The following is a 9,688-nucleotide window of genomic DNA, read 5'->3' on the forward strand; positions in this document are numbered from 1 at the left end:
CCCTTCGCTCGATGCCTTCGCCAACCTCGCTGCACCAACAAAGACAAGACGACTGGCAGATCTACCCTTCGTCCCACGCGTCGCCGGACGAAGACCTGTGACGAGGTCGTCTCATCTTGCGGCCTCGTCCAACATGGAGGCCCACGTGTGATCCGGCCCATTGTAACATGCCCTGCGTGGCCGCTGCGCATTACAGGCCTAATTTGTAAAGGTCTCCCTGTAATTACAGTCTGTAACCCTGCTTTATGGGAATATTCCGGGGATAACCTAGGCGCCTGAGGGCACATGCGTCCTTAACACAGGACGCTGGGCACTCAGATACCTATAAATACCCCCGCACAGTGCCCTTGAGAGGCTAGATTAACAGAGCTTATGCCATCCCGAATTGAAACCTTGTTTACGTTGCCCCCACTCCCCCGTTGGATCAACTTGCTCGGGAGAGCAAGTTCCAACACCGGGCCCTCGAGGGCAAAGATAAAAGATTTGGCCATTGTGGCGTCATCCCCTCCGGACGATGCGACGGCGACTTGGTAGCTAATGATGTATTGCGCTGGGTCGGTGCTGTCGTTGTACTTGGGGTAGGTCCCTGCCCTGAAATTGGCGGGCCATGGTGACGCTTAGAGTTGCGGAGCCAGGGGGCTTCGCTCGTCAAGGTAGTTGATGCCTTGGAAAGCTGCGACATGCGGGATGAAGGGCCCGCGCTGGGGTATGAATAAGTCTCCGGCTGGGACGCGCTGTTGGAGGAGCGGATCGTGCTGCAGATCGTGTTGGCCTTCGCTCTGCATGAGCGCGATCTCTTGCTTGAGCTCCCGAGCTCTCTGCTCCTCGTCTCGTATCATCTGGTGCACCTTGGCTTGCGCAGTGACATGTTGGCGCTTGGCCTCGAGGATGTCTTTCTGTTTTTGGAGGTTGCGGTTCTTGATGCGCAGGGCCTGTAGCTGTAACTGTTCTTCGACTGAGATGTCGATGACTTCGTCGTCCTCTGCTGCGTCTTCGCCCTCTGGTGGAGCGAAGCCTGGGGGTGGTACTTGTGGTAGTCCTCCGGAGCTGCAGGTGCGTAAGGTGCCTTCGGGAGTGGGGTGTTCGTGGCGCTGTCTCTTGCTGAGAGCTTCGTCTTCGGAGGCTTCTTGGGGGGTGTTGTCTGCGAGGGCCTTGCCTTTTTTTTCTCAGCCAGCAGCGCTGCCTTCGCTGCTTCGTCGATGGATGGGGCTGCCTTCGAACTAGCTCGCTTGGGTGCCATCGCGGGTGATTTGTTCGTAGCACGAACGGTGGGCGCCAAATGTTGGTACTCGCTCCTCTGAGCAAGTAGATCCAACGGGAGAGTGGAGAGAGCGTTTGTAAAGTTCAACGGGGAATGGCAATAGCTCTGTTAATCTGCCCCCTCAAGGGTACTGTACGTGGGTATTTATAGGTACCCGAGTGCCTACCGTCCTCAGGCAAGGACGTTTATGCCCTCGGGAACCCAGAGTATCTTCAGAATATTCCCCCAAGGGGAGGTTATAGACCGTCATTACAGAAAAGACTATTACAGATGATGCCCATAACACGCTTATCCCTGCGGGACCCGTTACAGTGGGCCGAATCCCACTTGAGCTTCCGGACACGATGAGGACGTGAGGCTAAGACATCGTCGGAGTCTTGCCTTCGTCTTGCAATGGAGAAGAGCGAAGGGCTGCCGCGGAGTCCAGTCCCGAAGTCCTCATCAGACCGGCGTCCTTGGCATCATTGGTGAAGCGAGGCGACGAAGGCATCGAGCGAAGGGTAGTGTCTTCTCTTTCGCCCCAACATTGTGATCTTGGTCTTGTGTGACGTACTTGAGCTGAGACACTCCCTTATAAAGTTATGAAAATGTGGTTAGGTATCCATCACTAATTTATCGAGAACCAAATTTAATGTTGCATGTGAAATGTATCGGAGGCGCCATCTTGGAATCATCATCATCTTCACCACTATCATCGACATCGCTAGCACCCCCACCCCACCATCAGCAGAAGATGTCGCTGAACTGCTATCGGCAGACTCTTGATATAGTGGCATTTTATCACCACTTTCGGTCTTATCATCGCTTGCCACCATTTTTTGTCCTATTTTCTCACTTTTGGTAACACGAACTGCACCTTTCGCTTACCCATGTGAGTGTCTCCCACGTTCTTCGGAGTCCATTCAATATTTTTTTCTCTTGAAGTGCCTTGAGCCACGATGCTTGATGGTAATGAGGTGTCACTCTCGGTGTCCTCGTCCAACACCGGATCCGCATTTGAGTGACTCATTTTCATCCAACAGTGAATCAGATTGTTTGTGTCATACAAGGAAAGTTCCATCAACTGCTGAAAAGGATCCTCGTCCCCTTACCCACTTGATTAATTGACTCCGAAGTTGTCTAATTGGTTAAAAAGGATGTTTGAAACTCCTATAGATAATAGTTAGCTAGATATTAATTTATTAGTTGAGTTAGTTAACGAACTAATTGCTATTTATAAGTTAGCTAATAATTAACCGGATATTAGCTAGGATGTTTGGAATCTCTATAGTTAATTTAGTAGCTAACTAAACTTTAAAGGGTTGCAAACATAGCTTTATTATATTGCTATGTCTTTGCCACACGTTAAACTTTACCCCCTCCTAAACTTCCGTCCTGAATCCACCCCGTCGTAAAACCAAACACACTCTAGAAGTGAGAAGTGTAGAACTGTAGATATCTCAACGACACATAACACAAGTACACAACTCGTCCGTCGGCCCCGGCCGCACCGCTGCCCACCCTCCTCGAGTCCTGCTCCTGCAGCCTGTTAGCACGGACAAACCACTTGTTAGAGCATCTCCAACAACAAACCCTAAAATAGAGTCCTAAAATTTGAAAAAGGACCATATTTAGAATGTTTAGGGTCTCAAAAGAAATGTTTACTCCAATAGTCATGCCTTAAATAATGCTATTTAGGAAATAAATCATAATATTAGGAAATAAATGGTTGGAGATTAAGTGGAAATGAGGATAGGGCTCCACTATATGGGTACTATATTTAGGACCCGAGAGACCGGGCCCTATAACCATTTGATGAAATTTTATAAAATAGGGCCGCTGTTGGAAGGATGTTTTATGGTTTTGAGCCCTATATTTAGGGCCTGTTTGTTTACCCCCAGATTATATAATCTGGATTAAATAATCCTAAAAGGCAAACAAACAGTCTAGCTTATTTGCCCAGATTATATAATCTAACCCCTTGGATTATAATAATCCATAAGCAAGTGAGGAGGTGCTTATTTCAGATTATTTTTTTCCCACTTCCCCACTACCCTTTCAAGTTTTCTAGAAATTACCTACCATTGCCATTATAATCTACCGAATCGTTTTTGCGCCTATCGGATCGGAGAAGCCCGCCGCCCAACAGAAACACGCCAGATAATCTGGATAAACAAACAGGACTACTCAGATTATATAATCCAAATTATATAATTCAGATTATATAATCCTCCAAAAATAATCCAGATTATATAATACATTGGGGTAAACAAACAGGCCCTTAAAATAGGACCATGTTTAGAGCCTCTCTTGGAGATGCTCTTAGAATGCGCTGCTTTTTGTCCCGGGCCGATGGGGCGACCGAGCGAGCGAGAACGCGGTTTCATCACAGGGGTCTGGTGGCTGGGTGGCTGGGTGTGAAAGGGCCGTGCGGGAAGCTAACCACCGCGAAAGCGCCTCTGGGGGAGTCAGACGAACGAAGCAATCCAACCGAACGAACCGACCTAGGTCGTCGTCGGCTCGTCCCCTCCGCAGGACCGGTTCGCCGTCTCGTCCCGATCTCGCCGCCTGCCCGCCGCGCCCTATTACCGCCATGGAGGCGCTGTGGAAGCAGGCCTCCAGGCTCAAGGACCAGGTCTCTCGGCAGGTCAGTCGCGCGCTTATCCGCCTCTCGCAAATCGCGATCCATCTAAGCACCCGTAAGCGTAAGCGTGGACAGGGATTGCCGTGGGCTCTGAATCTCTGATGAGCTGTGTCGCCTGGACCTGGAGGGGGAGTTTATGCTAGCACGCTTGATGTTTTTTCCCGGTTTCTGATTTCTGATGCCAAATTGCCTGCGTAGGATCTAGCTATAGCCGCTTCATATTTTTTTTCAAGTTATTTAACTTATGTTGGTCCTGAGAAGCGGGCGCCGAGTTGCAGTTTCGAGAGACACGAGGCTGTGATCGAATTGGCTGGCTGACTTATATTTCTCTTTGTTGGAAGTGTCGTTCATGATTTCCTTCATTCCTTGTCGAAATAAAAAGGACCTTGAACTTTACCTGCCAATCCATGTGCATCGTTGTCGAAATAAAAAGCAGCCTCAACTTGATCAGCTGCACTTTTCTGTTCAGCTGTTCCTTTGCATTTGCCGTTAACAAACTCGAAATGGTAGATCGAATCAGGGAGTTGCATTGTCTTGGGAACGCCCAAGTTAAACCTAATAGGACGTTACAAAAGCATATACAGGCCGGTTAAAAAATCCAACATGAACAGTAATTGGGAACAATCAGATGTCCATCATGTTATATTTGGGCATGTAGATTTAGGCTTTAGTATGATATAAGATCAGCTGGGTAAGCTGATTTTGGGATTCTCAGCTGGATATCTGAATGTGACACTGAACTGCAATGCCTTTTTTTTTGCATTTTGCAGAATTTGCTGTACATTCGCGTGTCTGCCTTGAATTACATATATAACGCTTAAAATAGAGATTCATGCCTTGAAGCTGTTTGCTTATTTTTTCCATGTTACTATGGTTCACCATACTCTTAGTGATCACCTATTTATGCCACATGTAACATTTGCTTCATTCTTTATCTTACTGATTTGGTTGCACCAAATTAGCATATGAATTTACCCATTTAAGTATATCCAAGAGTCTTACCTTTTTTTAACTCGTTACAAGTAATATAACTTTATATTTAACGACACCACTGCAGGGTGTGTTCAAGCAGTTTGGCTACGGGAATTCTGATAATGCGTTTACAGATGAGTCAGAGGTTAAACTGCATCAGAGATTGGAAAAGCTTTACTTATCGACTCGTGCTGCTAAAGTATGAACAAGGCATATTTCTTGTCTCCTTTTCTCTTTACCTTCTAATCTGATTAAACATTGGCATCCTTGCTAGCATTTTCAAAGGGACATTGTTCGGGGCGTGGAGGGCTATATAGTCACAGGATCTAAACAAGTCGAAATAGGTAGTTCATTCATACTATCTATCAGTTATGGAGTTTTTTTAGCAGAACTTGTCAGTTATATTGTTATCTGAGTAAAACTGATCTTAACTGCTAAGGTGTGCAATCTGTATTAGGGAATAAATTGTCTGATGACAGCCAGAAATACGGTGTTGGAAACACATGTACAAGTGGTGATACTTTGTCCAAAGCTGCTACATATTTCGGAAAGGCACGCTCACAGATGGAAAAGGAGCGTGGCAATATGTTGAAAGCATTTGGCACACAGGTCTGTGTTCCTAATGCTGGATTTTCTTTACCTTGCTTACTAAATCGTAATGAAACTGCAATAAATTATTTTGTTTGACGCTCCAAAATAGATTTTCCTTAGTCTGCTGATTTTCTTTGTTGTTTGCAGTTGTTAATATCTTGACTATTAAGCCATAATTGTCTCTACATAAATATAGAAATTTTGTAAATACCTGCTGATACTAATTGAAGCGTGATTTTGTTTCTCATAATTTCTGCTATATTTGAAGCATAATCGAACAGTTTTATTTTTATTTTTTAAGTCTTTACACTGAAATTTATAGCCTGGGTAAATAGGTTTCTGACAAACTGACTAATACTTTTATTTAAATTCTAGGTGGCAGAGCCACTGCGGGCGATGGTTATGGGTGCACCTTTAGAGGATGCCAGACATATGGCCCAGAGATATGACAGAACGAGGCAAGAAGCTGAAGCACAGGTGAACATCTTTGCTAGCTTAAGCTAAGTTCCCTGCAAAGATGAAATTTTGTTCATCACGATTAGAATTCATCAAGAAGAACCTTTGAGGCTGGAATTGCTACCTTATTAAAGAGTTATTCTCAGAGTTGATAGCAACAGTCAATCAGGACTTAGGAGCTATGTGACCTTTACTGGTTCTTACTATCACTATAGTCTCATTGGTTGGGAACTCTAAGAATCATCAGTGAAGCAATGTAACCAGTATGTCCGTATCACTATTTTTTTCTCGAATGTGTTGGAGAGCTCATCATTGCATTATGGAGAAGTTCTTAGAAACACAACACACACAACAAGCTTTGAAGGGGCAGACAAGTCATGTTAATCTTATGTTGCACCAATGGTCTTTGTACATAGGATCCTATTACATTCTCTGATCATATGAATTAGCTGAGCTATTATATAGTTTGAGTGTGTCTCTGTTTCTCTTCAACATAAAACAGTAGTATTTCTCTTACTTCCCCCCTCCTTTCTTTGTTTCTTTTTAGGCTGTCGAAGTATCAAGACGGCAGAACAGGGTGAGGGAATCTACTGGGAATGGCGATATGGTATCAAAATTGGAAGCTGCCGAGTACAAGCTTGAAGAACTGAAGTCAAACATGGTGGGATTAGGGAAGGAAGCTATTGCAGCAATGTCGGCTGTTGAGGCTCAGCAGCAACGGTTGACCTTACAGCGTCTCATTGCACTGGTAATCGTCAATGGCACCTTGACAAAACATTTTCTTATCCTCCAGGTTCCTTTATTCATGTTTACTAATCATTCCTGTTTTGGCTTTAAGGTTGAGGCTGAGAGAACTTACCATCAGAGAGTTCTGGAGATACTTGACAAATTGGAAGAAGAAGTATGTATGCACCCAGCTTTGTTATTTGAGCATATTTATATATTGGACTGCTCTGTTGGAACGAATTTTCTACACTCTGAACTTCTGAAGCATACAGAATATTTTGTATATCCATTTGACAATTATGTTCTGATTGATAGATGGTGTCTGAGCGCCAAAAAATTGAAGCACCCCCGACTCCAGCAGCTGAAAATTATATACCACCACCAGCACCACCATCTTATGATGAAATTAATGGAGCATTTGCATCCACTTCTGTTAACGAGTCAGTCCAATCTGTCGATTTCTTCCTTGGAGAGGTATGAATTTTTTTTAATCCAGAATTGTCGCACCTACTGTCCTTTTTTATTAAAATCTTCAGCAAATGTACAAGCTGTTGTTGATGCCTCGGATGCTTGTCGAATATGAAAATTTTGTTCTCTGATGCAGGCCCTTGATTCATTTAATGCTGAAAGTGAGTTTGAGCTTACCTTGTCAGCTGGTGACATTGTAATTGTCCGAAAGGTAACATACTTTTTCGCAAGCATAGGTTTTTAAATCTTCTTCCATGTTGTTAATACAATTTTAATGCTTTTTAAATGCATACCTGCACCAGATAAACACACTAGCACTTAGCGGTCATTAACCTAGGTTGCATTTTTTATGTTCATCGACGTTGTGGGTTCTGTAAAATGATTAATCATTTTTGCCAGCAGCTCCATTAAGAATGTGTATGATCATTTGGCCTGCATTTGTCCTCTCTTTTCTCTGAAACACAGATCTCAAGCAATGGTTGGGCAGAAGGTGAATGCAAGGGCAAAGCAGGATGGTTCCCTCATGCTTATATCGAAAGGCAGGAACGTGTTCTAGCAAGCAAAGTTCCACATATATTTTAGGAGTTTCTGGCAGTCGCATTACACGGTTTTCATTTCTATTGTTGGGAGCTGGAACTGTATCCATGTTTTCACTTCCTCTTAGTTTCCGCGATGTAATTACTGGCTGTCATGTGCATAGATTAAATTTACTTCCCTTTTTTTAGTCTGGAAAAGGTTTTGGATGTAACATATTTTTGAGAGACCAATTGGATATGGGTTACCTTGATATTGTGAAAGAGTTAAAAACTAGCTGTTTTATAGATTTTTCTTACCTGGACTTCATCGCATGTTTCTTATAGAAAAGAACATGGGCCGTTTTTTTCTGGGTAAGACTATTTCACTTCTGGAGTCTCAAGGTGAAATGGTCAAGTTGCATGGAATTTGAAGCTCCTGCTGGATACCTTTTTTTTAAAAAAAAACGAAACTGCTGCTGGACCGTTGCGTGGAAACCAAAAGATCTGTTCATGCGAACCGGAAGACGAATAAACCAATCACCAGGAGAGGGGTTGCGTGGAAACCAAAAGATCTGTTCATGCGAAATCAATGTTGAAGTAGATGGAGGCATGGAGCTACTCTTGTTACGAAACCAAACTTTGGGTCCGTTGTCTCTGACATTGGAAGCTAGGCTTTTGTACTGGAGCGATGAACCTAACGTTGGTTGCTGTTGCCCATGCCCTTGCACTGTCTGCAGTAATGGGCAACGTATGCGAAGGGTAGTCAAAGCATCCCGGTTTGCAGGGCTATTCCAGGATCACCTATAATTTCAACGAATCGGTTGAAAGTTGGTTTGCTGGGCTGTTACAGGACCACCCGTAATTTCAAAAAAATCGGTTAATTTTTTTTCTGCAGAGTTGCAGCTGTAGGGTGAAGCCTATGACAAATAAGGATCACATGGGCCTCTCAGAGTCTCAGTTGGGCTATGGTATATACTGGCCGCATGGGCCGCAGTTAAAAAGTAGGAAGGTAAACATAGATAAATTGAAACTGGGGCCTCACAGTTAAATAGGCCTGTCAGAGTCTCAGTTGGGCTTTAACAAATAATGGCCGCATGGGCCAGTTAAAAAAACTAAATATATAAAAAATGGGGTGTTGCGAGAATCGAACTCGCGACCTCTCGCACCCGAAGCGAGAATCATACCACTAGACCAAACACCCAATCTGTTTGTTTGAGTGAAAGTACTATATTAATACCATTGTAAAGATTAAGAAAAAATTACATCCCAACGGGAAAAAAAGATGAGAGGAATCACGATCCAGCCCTCGCTTTCGGTTCCGGCAACACGAATTACATCACGGTGGCAACCACTCGGTGCCCGGGTGACGCTGCCGTCCCTAGCAGGCAATTCATACACATGGCGACCAGGCCGCCGTGACCTCAGTGTGGTGCTGGTGTAGGTGAGCTACCGGTATCTGCTACCTTGTCCCGTGGTGGGTAAACCGAAATCGGTTACATTGTCGTACTCGTACGCAGCGCAGCGGCCCAGCGATCCGGCCAAATCTCGATTGATCCCCTCGACAAAGTTGATCCAAAAATTCACGCCGACGAGCAAGCCGCCGCGCGACGGTGCAACCTGGCAGCTATAGGCTGGCAGCGACGCCGGCCCACGGCCCGTCATGTCGGCTACGTGTGACCGGTGCTCACCTCAGCTCAGATTAACCGCTCTCATATCCATATTTAGAGAGCGTTCACAGATCAACTTCTAGCTATAATCACTCTCACGCAGCTAAACGGTAAAAAAAATAAACTGCTTCACGACAGGAGTGGATGAATCTAGTCACCATTTTGTACCACAGAGTGGGAGCAAAAAAATATGTTTCACGCCGCTGCCGCTCTCAACGTGCTCCGCACTCTATAATCCTTAAGAATCACTTGGCACACTATTTGACAAAAAGTTTTTGTAAGATAGATTTACTCCTACTAGAGAATGTTTTGGAATCACTCTATCAAATAATCAGCTTTCGAATTTAAAGAATCAAGGAACGGACCTCTACCAAACGAGCTCTTAAACTTCACTCCACGAACAGTGTAT

General features: G+C 44.5%; 1 protein-coding gene and 1 non-coding gene across 3 annotated transcripts; one reads left to right on the forward strand and one right to left on the reverse strand.

Moving 5' to 3' along the window:
- The first annotated feature begins 3,558 nt into the window (after nt 1-3,558).
- Nucleotides 3,559-7,940, forward strand: LOC100273976 (uncharacterized). 2 transcript variants are annotated; one of them, XM_035964643.1, is made up of 10 exons: nt 3,559-3,887; nt 4,942-5,055; nt 5,142-5,200; nt 5,314-5,465; nt 5,823-5,924; nt 6,451-6,651; nt 6,742-6,804; nt 6,945-7,103; nt 7,234-7,308; nt 7,563-7,940. In XM_035964643.1, the coding sequence occupies exons 1-10, from the start codon at nt 3,568-3,570 to the stop codon at nt 7,677-7,679; spliced, it is 1,362 nt and encodes a 453-aa protein (XP_035820536.1). In that variant the 5' UTR covers nt 3,559-3,567; the 3' UTR covers nt 7,680-7,940. The 2 variants fall into 2 exon arrangements, with proteins under 2 accessions (XP_035820536.1, NP_001141834.1); NM_001148362.1 differs by having other exon boundaries at nt 3,729-3,887; nt 5,131-5,200; nt 7,563-7,939.
- Nucleotides 7,941-8,741: 801 nt separating this feature from the next.
- Nucleotides 8,742-8,813, reverse strand: TRNAP-CGG (transfer RNA proline (anticodon CGG)). Its single transcript has one exon. It is a non-coding gene; the product is annotated as a tRNA-Pro (tRNA).
- Nucleotides 8,814-9,688: the final 875 nt, after the last annotated feature.

Source organism: Zea mays, chromosome 2 (assembly GCF_902167145.1).
Source record: "Zea mays cultivar B73 chromosome 2, Zm-B73-REFERENCE-NAM-5.0, whole genome shotgun sequence".
NCBI lineage: Eukaryota > Viridiplantae > Streptophyta > Magnoliopsida > Poales > Poaceae > Zea > Zea mays.